The 18,648-nt window shown below is 34.2% G+C and overlaps 2 protein-coding genes across 3 annotated transcripts in view; one reads left to right on the forward strand and one right to left on the reverse strand.

Annotated features, from left to right (window-relative positions):
• Positions 1-1,389: 1,389 nt before the first annotated feature.
• On the reverse strand, positions 1,390-16,225 carry LOC144967314 (cell cycle checkpoint control protein RAD9B-like). Its single transcript, XM_078904393.1, has 12 exons — positions 16,018-16,225; positions 14,742-14,812; positions 12,575-12,724; positions 11,890-12,004; positions 10,974-11,073; positions 10,539-10,645; positions 9,163-9,269; positions 8,032-8,096; positions 7,119-7,256; positions 6,038-6,581; positions 4,410-4,493; positions 1,390-2,403 (listed from the first exon to the last, which is right to left on the reverse strand). Exons 1-12 carry the CDS (start codon positions 16,058-16,060, stop codon positions 2,302-2,304), a joined length of 1,626 nt encoding a protein of 541 aa, XP_078760519.1. The 5' UTR covers positions 16,061-16,225; the 3' UTR covers positions 1,390-2,301.
• Positions 16,226-16,479: 254 nt separating this feature from the next.
• The window catches only part of LOC144967315 (vacuolar protein sorting-associated protein 29-like), a 7,740-nt gene continuing 5,571 nt past the window's right edge, over positions 16,480-18,648 (forward strand). For both annotated transcript variants that reach the window (XR_013644356.1, XM_078904394.1), the window contains exons 1-2: positions 16,480-16,612; positions 17,747-17,938. Coding sequence is in view for 1 of the 2 variants with exons in the window: in XM_078904394.1 (XP_078760520.1) it covers positions 16,610-16,612; positions 17,747-17,938 (195 nt within the window). In the remaining variant the exon portion in view is untranslated. The remainder of the gene's footprint in view (positions 16,613-17,746; positions 17,939-18,648) is intronic.

Genomic DNA, 18,648 nt, shown 5'->3' on the forward strand with positions numbered 1-18,648 from the left:
GAAAGTAGTATTTTGACTAATTTCTTTATCAGTTCTTAGTCAAATCAACAACTTGACCTCTGCCCCCCACAAACATATAACATGATAACTAAATGTTAAAATCTAACATTACTGGCATGTTCGTTACACTTATCACTATTGTCTATTTAAATACGAGTAAAATCTGGCCAGGTGTGAGCCCCCCCCCCCCCCCCCCTCCTTATATAGAATATATATCACAATATATCAGAGGCTCAGTTTGTTTTTGTTTTTAAGGGTTTTACGGCGCTTGCAACACATTAAGGTCATATAAGCGCCAGTAAAAAGGAAGAAAATGGGATAGTAAAAAGTTCTAGAATTACAATTAAAGCACCCAAGAAAAGGTAAGACATAGGGGAACTGGGAACAAATAGGGATCAGATGTAGATTCCAAGAGCACACCGTCATAGTACTTAGTTTGAGACCACCTATAAGTCTCATCCGGACACAGGCACAAAATCCAACAAAGAGGAACACACTCAAATGCCTACATTATACATTAAAAATAACAAATATAATAATACATAACAGAGAGATGATTTACAAGGAAAAAAATATCACCTCCCAAAACAATAACTATGCATTTGACTGTTTCCCTCCCAACCAGGACTCCGACCAGGGCCAGGAAAAAAACCAAGTAATCTCATTCCAAGACAAAGACGGACAGCATGTTGGAAAATAGATATATGGGGATAGAAGACACAGTATGTACCTCCCTGCCCGCTATGGGAGGTCAGGAACCCCACCCAGAGAGGCTCAGTGGTTCTACTGCTAGACAGTGGGACCAGTACATCAAGAATTATGGTAAGATTCTGCAAAAATCGGAGTTTTAGTTTTAAAGCACATCAGTACTTTCCGCCAGATCTAATAGACCAAGCTACCCAATCACAGGGGAGAGGGGGGGGGGGGGAGTTAAAAAAACAATCTCGACCTCACCCAGAATTGATCTCGGCCCCTTTGAGGGGTGAGGCATAACCTAAAGCAACACTCTGGAAAAACTTTAAAAAACATGTCTATTCTTATGCTGATAAAACGCAGCTTGGAGACCTCATTCAGGAATTACTGTTAAAACTTTATTTTCCTTGCCAGGCAGTGACCACTGCATAATTATAGGCCCGAATTACTCCTATTTTCATCAGTTCATCAGTTATCTTCGTCAAACTTAGCATACTTGATTAATATCTTAGTATGGCTCACAAAACTTATTTCTCACTATCTACTGAACGATAACAACAACAGTAATTGACTTTTTTTTTTTTAAGGAATATTTTCAGTTTACCATACTCACTTTGCTTGACAATGCATCATTTATTCACATAGCAAGCCACATGGAACCAAAATGTTTATTTCTAAAAGCTAAAAATGTCTAAGTAATAATAATAATAAATCTTTATTGTTCTCAGAAAGTGGCAATTTGTCATTTGGTTACACATTTATAACAATACAATATTGACATAGACACACTCACACAGATGCACATTAGTAACATCGTAGTCATCGATAAAAAAAAAAAAAAATAAAAGAAAGTGAGCCAGTAAAAACATAACAAAAATATAAGAGGTAAATATGGCCCATTTATTGAAACAATACATAAGTATGCAACGTTTATGCCTTTGGTTTTCCTCAGGGTAAAGATAATAATAATGATATATTAAAAAAAAAGTTTACACTTTTTGCATGCAATCAAAATATTATATGAAGGGAAAAGAATGGAGGGGTGAGGGTGTTGAAGATGAGAGAGGAGAGACTGAAAAAGTGAAAGGTGTTTGTGAGTTAAAGGGGGGGGGGGGGGGGGGGGGGGGGGGGGGAACGAAATGTAAATTGAAAATTGAAGCCCGAAATGTTATGTATTTATGTATTGTTTAAATATATGGGCCACATTTAATCCTTATATTTTTGCTAGAATGTTTATTTCATATGTCAAGAGCAGCCTGATAGATGGTCTGTTTGTGCAATTCTTGGCACTGCCTTGTTACCATTCACAATTGAGTCGAGTAGGGTATTTTGTCTCCAAGGACTAAAATAAAACAAACTTGAGTCAGGATGATGAAAATCCTTGTCACCAGTCTAGTGACTTACCACATTCAACACTGTTTAACTTTGTTACAAATGCGATTTTGTACCAATCTGTCATCGACACCACACATGCTATTTTAAAACAAACTAGCATTTCAAATACCAAGCAGTAAGCATGAAGTGTTTTACTTTTTAATAGTAATTATTACTAATATTAATGACATTTTTGATACGATCAATGCACACGTGTTCACTTCAAATAAATAGTCAATCATCACTGTCAGAATCAGGGCAAAGAACAGTTGGCTTTGGTTGAGATGCTACAGTTGACTGCGTGCTGGATTGGGTGTTAAAAAATAGGGACCGGAACTGAAAAGAAAATGAGAGAATTAAAAAAAATAATAATGCGCAATAATTAATTGTATCGTATCATATCGTTTAAGAGCTTATAGGTTCTAAAAACCATTAAATGCTCTGTGTAAGTTTTATGCATAGATACAATTTATCAATTATATAATTAGTATACAATGTCAATTAATTGGTAATATTGAGAATTAAATTTCTAATACATAAATAAGTGTCATATTTAATATTTGTAGTATAATTTACTCTCTTTACATTCATTTGGCATGTCCGACTTGTACATTCAAGAGTTTCAAATAATTGTTATACAAAGTTACATTTGATCAATGTTTTAAAACACAGAGCTCAAAAAACACTTAAAATTGATAATGTGGAATCCCGATAAAGCAGCTGGATGAGAAAATTTGGTTGACTTGAAGCAAGGTTGACTTTATCCAATCGTAAGCTGAGGAATAACTGGCTCTATATCCACTTTTGGAAAATTTTGAGATATTACATGCGTTACAATCAAGATTTTAAAAGGCTTTATCTGACAAAAATTGGTTCAAATCGGACAATTGACACATAAACTATGTATAAAGGAGTGGTTGAAGTTTATATATAGTTATTAACAAAAAATAAACTTTAAATCAATTTTTCTCAATTTGAACAAATATGGAGATGGAACCAGATAACCCTCAACCCACGCAATATCAATGGTTCACACCTAATTAAAGAACAGAAAATTTGGGACCAATAAAATGTATTGACTTTAATCAGAAGTTGAGTTTAAAAGTGTTGACTTTATACAGACTCCACTTTACCTAAATCATCTTATGCAAACAGAATCTGACACAATGTTCTGAACCTGACTCATAGATTCTATTGCTCAAAATTGGAAATTGTTTATTTTTAGAGGTCGTATAGTCATTTTCAGTGAAATGGAAAATACTGAGTAAGTTAAGAAGATCTGCATTTATTGTTTGTTTTTATGGTACACTTTCTTTTATGTTTTAAGGGTTTTACTGCGCTTGCGAAACATTTAAGTCATTTCAATGCCAGTAAAAAGGAGTAAATGGGATTCAAGATCTATAATTAAAAGCATACAAGAAAATGGATCAAATAGGGAACATAATTAGATTCCAAGAGCACATTATTAGTGTACTTAGTTTGAGATCGCCTAAAAGCCTCATTCCGACAAACGCACATCCCCACCAAAAGGGACACACTCAAATGTTTACAAATCAGGATATTGATATTCAAAACAAAAAAATTAACGGTAAATAACAGAGAGATGATTTACAAGGAAATCAATATCATCTCCCAAAACTATAACTATAACTATACATTTGACTGTTTCCCTCCAAGCCTAGGACTCTGTCCAGGGCCTGGACATAACCAAGTAATCTCATTCCAAGACAACGACAGACAAGTTGGAAACACTATTGTGACATTTTAAGGTCAGTTCAAAGCTGTTAAAAAAAGGAGATAAGAGAGCAATCAAATGCTTTTGATCCAGCTCTCAAGTGCCTGAAATAAGAAATACAGCAAAGGGGAAGAATTCAACAAAGAACCGAAATAGATCCATTTTCAACCTTTTCCTTCCCTTCTCCTTCTAGCAAAGCCACACGATCAAATCTTTCCAGAGTGCTGTTTACAAAAGAAGCCTCACAGTTTCTTAGTATCAAATAGAAGTGATTTACGAGGAAAATAATGTCATCTAATACAAAAAAGGATAAATCCAGTTGACTTTTTCCCTCTATCAAAAGACTGGAGGCAGAGCCCAGGCAAATAAAAATGATCTTATTACTAAACAAGAACGCGAGCCCACACTGAAAGGGCAATGATTATCGTGGGAGATTGTGGACTGATGTTGGATCAAATGGTCCAGGAGGCCAACATTAGCACTGCCCTTAGAGTAATTCTTTTCTCACATGACATAAGAAAGACAATGGAGAACATAATGAACAGTGTTTTGATTTTTTAAGTTAAAAAAATTACACGTGACTTGAAAACTTTATTGCAAATCTTACTCGTTTGCTTGGTGGTGTTCCACATATCTGTTCTTCATCATCTCCATCTTCTCCTTCTTCATCATTTGCTGGGTTGTAAATGATCTTTGGAGTACATAGAAGAAACAAAAAGTTTTATCTTTAAAAATATAAAAAAGTGAATATAAGCATCATAAAAAATGCAAGTAGACATATTACTCTCCAATCTGATGAACATATTCTACTTATTATCTATTTATTTTGCAGAACATCAGATTACACCCCTTATAATCTAAAAATTGAACCACAGGACGAGTTCATCCACAGTGCGTTCTAAAGGGAGTAAATCTGACTCATGAATGAACAACACAAAACAAACGACGTTTCGGCCCTTGGCCTTTATCAAGTAAACACAGAATACATATATATTTATATTAGATTGTCATAATAATATAGGCGAAAATTTGTAAATGTGTGTGTGTGTGTGTGTGCGCGTGTGTGCAATGGAAGAGAGAAAGAGAGAGAGAGAGAGAGAGAGAGAGAGAGAGAGAGAGAGAGAGAGAGAGAGAGAGAGAGAGAGAGAGAGAAAGAGAGATGAAAAACTATATATATATATTTCAAAAATAAGGTAGGGGGATGGGGGAGGAGGGGGGTAATTGAAGAATACTAGACAGCAATAATGTTATTAGTGGTCCCCTAACTCCGCTGTTAAGATATTGAAAAAAAAAAATAATAAAAAGAGAGAGATAGATAATGAAAGAGAAAGACAGACAAAAAGATAGAGACAGAGAAAGAGAGAGAGAGAATGAAAGTGGGAGAACGGGAGTGGAAGGATTGTTTCAAAGCTATATTTAAAATAGAGGAGAGTGATAAATTAATTTTAAAAAGTATATATATATATATATATTTGTATATATATATAATAATTAAAAAGCACAAAACAAACTATATTATTCTAAAATAAAGAAACTATATATGTATTCTGTGTTTACTTGATAAAGGCCAAGGGCCGAAACATCGTTTGTTTTGTGTTGTTCATTCATGAGTCAGATTTACTCCCTTTATCTTTATCTCCATTTATTGACTCATTTCGGCACCTCTATTTATTCGTTCTAAATATTTGTATCAAAAACACCCTTATAAGAATGGGGAAATCATGAGAGAATAGAAATAGATGTCTCATTAATATAATTCGCGACTCTAAGGTTCTCAAATCGAGCTAAACATAATTATTGAAATTGACAACAACAACAAAAAACAAACAAACAAAAAAAAAAAACAAAGAAGAAAGAAACAACTAATTTAAAAAAAAAAAACAAACAAAAAAGGGAGCAAACAAACTACCAAAAAAAAAAAGAAACAAAGAGTAAATGTGACCCCTCCCTCCCCCCCCCCCCCCCCCCCCCCCCCCCCCCCCCCCCCCCCCCCCCCCCAATCTAGATATACTTTTATATGAACAAGAGTCAGCAGCATCAGAGAAATCAATTATACAGTGAGAACATTGGACTGTCAACAATATGACTTGCAACACAAACGATAAGGACACAAATTATAGATATATACAATGGACTACGAATAAGGGATTTTTTAACAAAAATGAAAACAGGGCAGATTGTTTAGACATAATTACTTAATCATTCATTCCAAAATAGCTCTGTATCAACACTTACAGAATCTGCTGTCATTGTCCTGTGTTCATCCCGAATGGGAATGATTTGACTCATATCCTCATCCAAACAATCGTCACCGACCCCCATCGTTATAACGGATGCTAAACTTCTCTCACTCTCCACTTCTCTGGCTCTCTCCATTTCATTCTGACTCTGAGACTCTTCTGAGGCCGACACATAAAACCCTCCATGGTCTTTTTTCGAAACTGAGTTGGATTGAGATGTATTTTTATCACCGCTAACACTAGTCTTTACCGACGTATGATTTCTATTTGAATCTTCATTCTGTTGAAAATTGCGATTTTGATCATGATGTGATTCGTGATGTTTATTAGTGCCGTTGTTATTTTGTTGTCTGTTTACAGGCTGAATGTGACGTCTTCCATTTGAATGAGGCTCTACCACAGTTGTGTCACTTATTTCAACCTCATCATCTTCTCTGTCTCTGCTTAAAGTATTTTCAGGAGTAGTTGAGGACTGGCCTGAATAATGTTTTGATGATGATGATGATGATGATGTTTTGGAAGTATCATTCCGAGATTTGCTGTGAAGAAAGGGTTAGAGAGGTAGTGAGAGAAAATTTATATATTTCGTGTTTATCACTTCCATGCTTATCTTATCGAATGAATTTCATAAGACACGTGCTGCTAATACCTTAAAGTATTAAAGATCAGTCCATAATGTTGATAACAAAAGATGCATTAGAATTCCTCAAAACCAAAAAGCTTAAGCATTGAGTGATCTCTTGAGAAGAAAAGAACTTTATCTTAAAAACGTCCACATTTATGTGTATGTAGGTAATGAATGTATTGAGAAAATCAGATTGATTCAAAAAGTAGATAAGAAATATTCAAACCTGGTAACAGTAACAGCAAGTGGTAGAATAAGGGGATTTTGTGTAACAATGAAATTGCAAAAAAAAAACAAAAAAAAACAAAAAACAAAACAAAACCCCAAAATGGAATCTTCTTTATCTCAGAAGGCTAGGGTCACATCATTATCAAAAAGTCTAATAATTTACGTATAAGAAGCCAAGATTAGTCAAACCTGACTCAAAAGTAGATTTTTAAAAAAAATGCACCTGGACTGATGTTTCCCTTTGGACGTTGTTCCCATTTGTGACTGGCCATGGTTGTCTGTATCTTCCGGTTCTGCCAGAGTGGCCAGGACAAAATTTGCTTCAAAAGACAAATCACTCGTGATGGAAAATGTTATGGGCCTGGTTAAGGAAATAAAAATGTAAGGATTTTCATCATCTGTGTAAAAGTACTAGATGCTGGGTCCAGGTGAAACAAAATGATATCTCTCTAGAATAAGGTTACAAAGCCAAATAAAAGAGATAGCAGAGTGTGGCCTGTCATGGTATTCATCGGCCCAGACACCCTACATTCTCTCACCCTAAAGGATATTCCACAAAGCATATTGCTTATTTGATGCTGTAATTTCATGGACATTCCTTCAATCAAACTTTCCTTGAATACGATTGATGAACATCCTTTATAATTGGTCGAATATCCCAGTAATTTTAAAATTGAAAAAAATAAATAAATAAAAAATCTCAAAATAATATTTTTAATATGAACATGTTACTGAACATTTTCGGAGTTTTACCCTCTCCTTACCAAGTTAGGAAAATCCTTGTAATACAACCAACATTCATCTCTTTCAGATTTCTTTTGCCCATCACAAAATTTAAAGAAAATAATTTTGTTATAGTTATAGGAAGTTAATTGCTCTGTTGTAGAGTTTGTTTGCCGAACAAAATTATGTATATCATGCACTTATTCCTGTTGACTTAAGAGTTTAAAAAGTATTTTTTTCATGTTGGATGGGTGTGATGTTTGGGGGGAAAATCCAGAAAACGGTCAGTAATGAGAGAGCTAAAAAGCTTCACATGGCTTCAGCTTATAAGGGAATATTTGCAGTAAAAAGCCATTCAATTGTAAACATGGGTAACATGAATACATTCATCATCCTTCATAAAACTTACTAACCTGCCTGGTGATTCAATGTGAAGGTTCATTGGGAGATTGGTGAGGTCAGCAAAAGCAAGGATAGCCTGTAATAGAATGCCTTGAATTGTAAGTATACCTCAGACAAGACAATACATTGTTTTTTATTACAAACATAAAAAGAATACAAGAATATCCTCTTAAAAATGTTTAAAAATTAAGATCATATGCAAAACAAACCCTTTGTTCATCCCAAGGATAAATTTTTATATAGAGTTTATATGGGAACCAGCAGTTGTAGTGTGATGCTATGTAAACAATAAGAAATTAGGTTTCTTGAAGGAATTCTAGATAATGCAAATATTGCTGTTTGAACCTCAAAGAAATAAGTAACAATACTCAAATGGAATGGAAGCTTCAACTTAATTAACAAAGACAAATAATGTGGATGATTTGGGTTTTTAAGGGTTTTTACGGCGCTTGCAACACATTTAGGTCATATCAGCGCCAGTACAAAGGAAGAAAATGGGATAGTAAAATATTCTGGAATTAAAATTAAAGCACCCAGGAGAAAGTAAGACAAAGGGGAATTGGGAACAAATAGGGATCTGATGTAGAATCCAAGAGCTTACCATCTCTGTACTTAGTTTGAGATCACCTATAAGTCTCAACCGGACACAAGCACAACATCCAACAAAGAGGAAAACACTCAAATGCTTAAATCATACATTCAAAATAACAAATATAATCATACATAACAGAGAGATGATTTACACAGAAAAAAATATCATCTCCAAAAAAAATGACTATGCATTTGACTGTTTCCCTCCCAGCCAGGAATCCGGCCCGGGCCAGAACAAAACCAAGTAGTCTCATTCCAAGACAAAGACAGAAAGCAAGTTGGAAAACAGATATAGGGGGATAGAAGACACAGAAAGCACCTCCCTGCCTGCTATGGGAGGTCAGGATCCCCACCCAGAAAACATGATGAAGAACTAAAGACGAATAAGAGATGACAGAATGACGGCAATCTCAAAGGCTTTACAAGTGTGAGGTAAGTGCTTTGCAATGCAGCTATCGGATGCCCCCCCCCCCCCCTCCACCCACACTGACCATCTCGAATACGAGCATATTTTATGATCTGGTCTAAAAACAACCATTCATTTTCCTCACCCGAAATTCTTTGAGACAAAAGGTGACATCAGCATCGACCCCAACCTGAAAATTGTCAAACTCGTCTGGAGAGAGGGTCAGTTCTGTATGGACTACTTTTGCCAGGTCTATCAATATAAAGAAAATATGATTAAACGTTAAAAATACTAGAATATTCAAATACCGTAAAATCCACTAAATTTGCTCAAAATGCTTTATAAGGGGTCCACGCCAAAAGCAACACTCAATACAAGACAGCCTGTAAGGCAATATTATATATTTTTTTTCTGACAGAGACAACGCTGTTAACGATAGATACTCATTTTACACCTGAGTATAGTGAGAGAATGTTGAGTAAAGAGCCTTCTCAAAGGATTAAACTATGCACCGCTCAGAGCGGGACTTGATTCCAGGACCTTCTGATCCAAAGATAAGTGTCACATCACAAGACTACATAGCCATTAAACATATCATGTCACTTTGTGGTCTAGTACTTATTGACCAGACTCCTCATCTGAGTATTAAATAAGATAGATATTCTCATTTACGAAGCACACTTGCATGGTTTAAACTATTTTCAATTCAATGGAATCCACATGCAGTCAATACTCTTAAAGTCAACACCTCTTATTGGTCCCAAATTTTCTGCTCTTACTCTAAGCGTGTTCCATTGATAATGGATAAAGTCAACCTTGCATAAAATTAACCAATTATTCTGGTCTGGTAATGTTGACTTTATTCGGATTCCACTGTACTTTTCATAATACTTCATTGTTTCCCCATGAAAACAAAGTTCAATAGCATAAATAAATAGTAATAGAAATAACAGTTGACAAAAACATAAAGTCATACTCCATTATGCCATTTTTTGTGTTGTTTGAAAATATTGAAATGAAAAATTGAGGACAGGGTATTTGTAAATAAAATAAAACACCTTTAACTCTCTTTATCTTGCACCAGTGCAAGTCATTTCTTCAACGTTACCAAGCTCATCAAAATGGAAAACAAAACAGAAGGATTCACATTTTGTAAAGCGACATTTAGATTAACTCTTTACAGACAGGAATCTACCTGCCTTCATATCATATCTCTTCTACCCATAGATCCTTAATTGAAATACGATTTGGGAATCATGAGGCCTGATACTGATCTCTGGTGAAAACAGTCGGGTTTGTAGAAATGAAGAAATAAAAAGAATGGAAGAAATCATGATCACTAACAATTACATTATTGTTAGGGATTTTGATAAAGTCGTAATGGAAATAAAATTTTGTAATTTGAAAAGCAAATAAAACCTGGCCACTAAATTATTTCAGAAAAGATTTAGTTTTTGAATATGGGTTTAATCATTCAAGTGTGTATTTATCAATTTTTCATATAACAAAACATTTACTCACTTGGCTCATCTTCAATATAGTTTTTCAATGCAACAAAATCAGGTCGTAATATAAGAGTCACTTCTTCCTGATTGGCTTGAAAATTAATGACAGCGTCACAAAGAAGTCTGTGAAATAAAAGTAAAAGGACCGAAATAGTATCAGAGTTAATGACAAAAAAAATCTATGAATTAGAAATTTACAGGCCATCTATGCCATGTCAAGGGCAGATAAGTCTGGCTCCCATAAAACCTGAACCATAGATTGAAATTTAGCATCTCTACAAAATCTAACTAGAATTAAGTCTAACTATAAGCAAAAGCAAAATGTTTTCTTTTTCTTTTTCACAAATAATCCAAATTTCTACATGTCACTGGTACTGTTTCATACAGACTTTATCATTTTAACCCAAGGGAGACATCAACAGGGGCTTCTATGACAAAAATGTAGACTTACTTGGGACCAGCTGTCAACTTGTTTGGACATAAATCCCGAGAGAAAATGGCCTGCAAGGTTTCACACTCCATGAAGGACAAGTTGTGGGTTTTAACAATGCCTAAGAGTAAGAGGATAAAAGTAGGAAAAAATAGTGATGATTCCTGTATGCACTGGTCCCTCTGAAGAGATTGACTATCAAAGATACGCTTAAAAACATCAAATGTTTAAATCCTGACCTGGGTGCACATTCCCTTTTTATATCTTAGAAAGAATTTAATTATTTGTGTCAAAAGTGAGCTCTTCGTAAAGAGGTGTTGTTAATTATATGTGAAAAGCCAACAAATTATAGATTAGAAAAGCATTATGGACAATTAAAGGTGGAAAAGTGCCAAGTCCAGACAAAATATCAGCGAGGCTTTTAAAAGCAGACATTTAATCTGCAATCGATATAGTATAGATAGTTCGAAGATGACGTCAATCAGGTCTTTGTTATTGTTTTTTGCCATTCGCGTTTATGAGTAATACTCACTGAACTGTATTATCCTGACTATAAACGTTCATGGATACACACAGTTTTGTGTGTTGGTCCGTTATACTTCCGGATGGCAATGTTATGAGCTTCTTAGCCAAGCGCATACTATCTATAATGAATTATTCACTAAAATATGGGAAGAGGATGGAATTCGAAAGGATTAGAAAAAAAGAGATAATTGTAAAAATTACTCACAAAATGTGATCTTACCCATTGTAATAATATCAGAGGTATCATGACATTAGCAGTCCCAGGAAAAGCACTATATAAAATAGAACTGAAGAGATTAAAGACTGTATTAAACACTGCTGAGGTTTCCATTACATTTTCATTGAAGACTCTGTAGCCTACTTTCCTGTTATCATGAGTGATCATCAGCTAAAAACAACATCGAACACTTACCATGACGGCAACACATTTGAAAGACGAGTTTGTCCTCTTGTAAGTTGAATGTTATTTTACACCTTTCGACTGTCTTGTCAATGGTGGGCAGGGATCGAAACACATGCATAACTGACTGGATGGGAGAAAAAAACAACATCTAAAGGAAAAATTTCAATAATCTAACACGGGTGATAGTCTGACTTTGAGGTCTAGTGGTGTGACACAAAATGGTCTCATAGAAACACCAATAGTTGAATACTAAAATGAAGAAAGAAAAAAGAAAAAGAAAAGAGATGATGTAATAGGCAGTCTGGATATCTAACTTGTAATATTCCTCCACCTAATTTTGACAGTTATGTCTACTCTTTCACCTCAAATCTTATTTATACCAATGCAATAACCTATCTGTTGACAGCAAGCTATTGCGTGATATTGAGACCTAAAAATGCAAAAGGGCCTACAAACTTTCATTATCAGGGAAGGACTTTAATTTCCTTTCTTTTTTCTTCATTATAATATGTACATCTATTAAGTTATTTCATCTGATTGAACTAATCCTTTTTAAAAAATAAAGAATAGGAAGAGAGTAATTAATGGACTAGCACATTGGGGGAGAAATCTTATCCAACTTACATTACATACAAACATTCCATTAAAAATGAAAATGTTCTTCTTCCTCCCCCTTTTTTATTATTGCACATACCTTCATAGTTAATTTACATCGAATTCCTTCCTCATTTGATGAATCATCTCTATCTGAACCTCTACTTGTGACATATGTGATAAAAAAACTGGGAGCAAATTGGAAACAAGCATATGCTGATCGACTGGAGTTGACTGTGCGAAGAGATAACTGGACGATAGAAATTTGAAAAGAAAAAAAAAAGACATAAATACACAACATAAACAATCAATGTCTATAAATAAAAATATGAACATTTAGCATTTTCTTGAATTAATCACATGCATGGATCAACCACATTATATCCAATCTGAAAATCTCATATGAAAATTTGTTATCATCAATGAAGATAGCAAAGTCAAACCTATATGTACTTCTGTTGCATTTCTTGAAGCCATAAAACAATTTTGTGCCTTATGTTATGGAGATCACTTCAGAAATTCGTCACACCTCCTGTTTATTAGTTCTGTATCTTGAATAAAAAATATTATTGCTAATTGGTATTATTGGTAAACAATTTCAATTTATAAGTTTTGTAATTAGTTTTGTTTTTTAATACCTTATAATGTAACTATGGGGGTCCTGATTGTTCAACTGGTAGAAGAGCACTTGCTTCACATGCAAAGGGACTGAGATCTGTCCCAGGTGCAGTCGAGATTTTTTTCTGCCCCCCCCCCCCCCCTGTCCACCCAGCATTGTTTGGGGAAGCTGAGTCTGTTAGATCTGTTGGAAAGTACTTTGCAATAGACTAGCGTCCTATCCAAATGGTAGCAAACAATTGCTATTGTCTATTTCACGCTATAGAAACTGGGATAAACTCTGATTACATGGGTTCAATGGCTCTGAAGGACTACTTTAATGTAAATGTAAACTTATTGATCTATTTGTTTTGCAACCTTTACAATGACGATTTTAACTATTTGCTGTATTGAAATTATTCACACATATAGAACAACACTTTTACTGTGTACACTACAACACGTCTGTAGCTCTAGAGTGTCTCTTTCCTGGTAAGACCACGCCTCTGAAATTCAAGCAATCCTGCAGTACAATAAAGCAAATGGTGGCCAGTTTTTTCCAATTTAAAAGGTTAAATGACCACAGTGCTATTGCAAGACAAACACAAAGTCACCTCAAATTTCACACACCGACAGTTTTGAAGAGGTTGGGAAAAGGGTGTCTATAGACAAGCACAATTGCTTGCTATGGCAGCATGATAATGCTATTGCTCACACATCCATTGAAACAGTGTAGCTCTTGACTGAAAACAATTTTAAAATCCTGACACACCCCCTACATTCTCTCAAGTCACGGTACCATGTGACTTCTTTATGTTTCCAATTTGATAAAGAAAAGGGGATCCCAATAACTCAGTAAATAGAGCACTCGCTTCACACACAAAGGGACTGTGATTGATCCCAGGTGATGTCGAGAGTTTTTTCTGACCCTCTTGTCTACCCAGCAGTGATTGGGTAGCTGGGTCTGTGAAAAGTACTTTGCAATAGACTACCATCCTATCCAAAGGGTAGCAAGAAAATGATATTGTCAATTTGACACTATAAGAAACCAGAGTGAACTTCAACTCCACGGGCTTGATGTCTCTGAAGGACTACATTCTGATAATGAAAAATTCTGTAAAATTAAGATTCAAACCTCTGAAGATGCAATAAGAGCATTTGAAGATAAAATTTCAGCCATACCAACAGAGATGTGGTAAAGCTGCTTTGATTCTTGGTTTAAGCGGATAAAACTTTGCATCCAAGCTCAAAGAGAAAACTTTGAGAAAGCGTGAACATTTGATGGTATTGCCATGATATGTTTTCTACCCAATTATGGAAACTAACTAGTGACTATCCGATAAGTTGAAAATGTAATATTACAGTGATATAAATTTGAGCAAAATAAATACAATAATAAGAGATAGAAATGTTAACACAACAACAAATAATAAGTGACTGTATATTGATGTTTTTGATGTCTTCCTCATGCTCTTATTGTTTTGATAATTGGTTGATTTGGTTTTGCAGTGTTATTGTATTCTGGGTCAACAATGTCATGTTGTTTTGAAATGAGGAGCTATAGAAATATTCTTTATTAAATTAAATCAAAAAGAAAAATTAGATCGATTAAGCTGATGAAAGAAAGAAACTAAGTGAAAATAAAAGCATCATTTGTGACAGCTGCTTACCCCTTCATCCAAAGGCTCAAAGTACAAGTCATCCCCAATTTTTGACAAAGACTGTATTGCTCTTCCAAAAACTAGTGGTAATAGCCCAAAAAAATAAAAGTAAAGAAAAAATTATTAAGATTGTTGCTAAAACTAAAACAGAACAAAGACAAACAAATAAACTACAAAAAAAATAAGAAAAAATTAAAAGTTAAAATTTTCAACTGTTATATATATATATATATATATATATATATATATATATATATATATATATATATATATATATATATATATATATATATATATATTTTTTTTTTTTTTTTTTTTTTTTTTTTTTTTTTTTTTAATTTTTAGGGGGTTTACAGTGCTTTATTGTGTGTTCAACATATTTAGGTTATTTAGTAAAAAGGAAGGAAATAGATTAGTAAAAAAAAAACAATAGATCTAATTTAAAAGCACACGAGAATGAGTAAGATAAAGGGGAATGATTCAAATAGGGAACAGACCTAGATTCCAAGAGCATACTATCAGTGTAGTTAAGTTTGAGATAAACCAAAGTCTCATCCAGATATAAGCACAGGTGCCCAGAGAGGAATGCACTCAAATGTTTACAAACCACTAATATATTCCAAACAAAAAAACCCATAAAACTATAACAGACAGAGGATTTGCAAGGAAAAAACGTCATCTCCCAAAACTAATAGTACACACATTTGACTGTTTCCCTCTAAGCCATGGACTCCGGCAACGGTCAAAACACAATCAAATGATCCCATCCCAAAACAAAGACAGAAATCAACTCAGAAAACGTGTATAGGGGATAGAAGACACAGAAAGTGACCTCATGCTCACCATGGGAGGTAAAAAAAAACCCCACCCAGTGTAAATGTAATGGAAAACAAAAAGAAACAAGTTATGAAGACCTGAAACTTTTGTTGTACAAGTGATGCCAACATGACTGTCAATAATAATGATACAATTGTATTTACATCCAGTTGTCTTACTCCTCAAAACAAGAATTCCTAAACGTGCAATTTTGGGGGAAATTACAATTTAGGGATCTCAATAAAAAATAAATATTTACTTCTCTAAGAAGAATACGAATGGATGCGGAATTTCAACTTTGTATCTGACTGAAACATCGAAAGATAGCACTAAAAAGTGAAGTCATTTTTCTGCTAAATTTATGCTTTATTTACCAATGGTAGGGATAATAGTGACATTTAACTGTCATGAAAGATTAAAATATCCACATCTAATCAACACTTGTAAAATCTTTTCATTTTTTTTTTACCTTTCAAATGAACTCCAGGAATCACACATTTCGTGGATCCCATTGCTGGCGTGGTTAAACTATAACCCCGTTATTAAATTTATAAAATTAAAATGCATATTATTTATATTAATTCGTGATCAAATCTTCATTGGAGTTTACGTTTTCTTTTTGGGCTTGTTTGTATCTGTCTCTTGGTGCCAAGTTTTCATACTCCCACATCCAAGTTCCGGGGAACGTGGAAAGTGTAAATCGCTTTTTTAAAGATTTTGCTTATTCAATCTTTCTCCAACTCGTCATAAATCTCCGTTCTATAAGAAATATCAAGTAACATTTATCGAAAATTAGGGAATTATTAATAAATGCCATCTAGGATCATCTTGAAATCGGGTTCCACTCATAATAGTTTATCTTAATTAGGAAATGTTATTAAAAGGAAATATATTGTACGAAATTAAGATTATACGAAAGGTTGCATGTGATAAATTTCCGACTTCCGTAAATTTTGTTGATTATTCTGGTCGACTGTCATTGTCGTTTTCTTGCCTGTGTGAAATTTAATTTCAGTCTTTGATTACATAGGATTTTGTACAGTTGCAATTTAATTGAAATAATGGTATGCATTATAAGACGTTATATTGCGATCTCCTGTCTTGCATTTGTATACAAATTTAATATTGTTACTTTTTCATAGATGGGAATCTGAAAAGTGGGTGTGTCACTGTCACAGTCACAGTTGTGTCAAACCTAAATTCTGACCGTCATTTATTTTTAATAATCTTTATATTCTTCACCGTTTTACACTGTTGCCTACTTCCTCTATGTAACACTGAACTCTCTTTTTCTAGTAGCACCCTCATGAGAGGATTGTCTTGACATTCGTTAACCGTAACCTATTGTTCCAGTCATGAATGTGATTAATAATTTAATGATATGTGTAGTGTAGTGTAGTTTAGGCATAGGAGGATTGATTATGATTAGGTATCTAGGATTAGGATATAAAATTAATTAGATTTAGCTTGAATTTTCACTTGGGTCACCTTAAAAATTCCCTTTCCCTAGTCTTCAGGACAGGCGGATTTATAAGAGCAGGACAATTAATTTTTTACTAAGGCTGCGGCTATTCGGACTCGAGTCTGAATAATCTCCCGTGGCTATTCGGACTCCAATCCCAATGCACATGTGCAATCAACAGGTTACTTAGACTCAGTCTGAATAGTCTTCCATGGCAGTATAATTTTGTTTTTTAAAATATTGATAAATTAAATAGAATTGATGCAAATCAAAATAACAATTATAGTTACTTTATTTGATAAGAAAGACAAAATCATTGATCAAAAGTAACAAATGTAAGTTAAAGTAACTGCAGTCTAAAGGAAAAGCTTTGTTCACAACACAATGCGATGTTCAAACAAAATCAGGACAATTTTTTTTAAAATTAACATATTCTAATAGTGTTAGACAGGCAACAATTCTTCTACAGTCCGAAGCAGGGGTTATGAGACTCATGAGTCGTTTTGACATGAGCAAAACAGAATTTCTTCTGAACTCTTCTTCCATTTCTTTATCAGTTCTGCCCACTGCCACACTGTGTTTCACTACGTACGCACATTGGACTTTGTGAGTCTAAATAGCCACGGGAGACTATTCAGACTCGAGTCCGAATTGCTAGATATATATATATTATTATAATCTTGAGTGTGGATAATTGATTCAGGGACTTTTTTCTTCTCATTTAATTTTATTCTAGTTGGTCCTTGTGCTTGGTGATCTACACATTCCTCACAGATGCAACTCTCTGCCTGCACGCTTCAAGAAACTCCTAGTTCCCAACAAAATTCAACACATTCTTTGTACTGGTAATCTATGTACCAAAGAAACCTTTGACTACCTCAAAACACTTGCCAGCGACGTCCATGTTGTCAGAGGGGATTTTGATGAGGTTTGTATTTTTTGTCTGAAGTTTGTTTTTTGTTTTGTTTTTTGTTCGCTAATTAATTTGTTACCAGCTGTGCTTCAATCTTCAATATTAGAAAATTAGAAAGTTCAGTTTTCATTCAGCATCTGTATACCCAGAAATGATACCATAATGAATTGGTGGGTCATACTTTTCTTATTTCAGTTGCCTATGATGATCTTTTCTTATTTCAGTTGCCTATGATGATCTTGAAGAAATTTAAATTTTATTATTTATCATTCATTCCAACTGACTAATTATAGTCCACACCCCCCCCCCCCAGCCCCCCCCCCCCCTCACTCTTATTATTATTTTTATTTTTTATTTGTTAATCTTTACAGGTTTTGGGATTGATTATACTCAAAACTGGTCGTCGTTTCTTATCTTTTTCTTCCAGGGAGCAGCGCTTATCAATTTGACAATGCTTTCTGTGAACCCTGGATCTCATTGCTATTACTGCTTTCTTTATACAGTGGAGTCTGTACCAAATCAACTTTCTTATTTAAGTTAACTTTTGTTTAAAGTCAACACCTCTTGTTGGTCCGAAATTTTCTGGGTTTTTTTCTAAGTGTGTTCCATTGATAATGGATAAAGTCAACTTTGCTGTAAGTCTTTCTGATCCGCGGTGTTTGCTTTATCAGGATTTCAATTTATAATTAGTTTGACCAATGTAGTTTATAAAAATAGTTAATTTT

Source organism: Berghia stephanieae, chromosome 3, assembly GCF_034508935.2.
Source record: "Berghia stephanieae isolate SIO BIC M18660-M18661 chromosome 3, UCSD_Bste_1.3, whole genome shotgun sequence".
In the NCBI taxonomy this organism is placed as follows: Eukaryota; Metazoa; Mollusca; class Gastropoda; order Nudibranchia; family Aeolidiidae; genus Berghia; species Berghia stephanieae.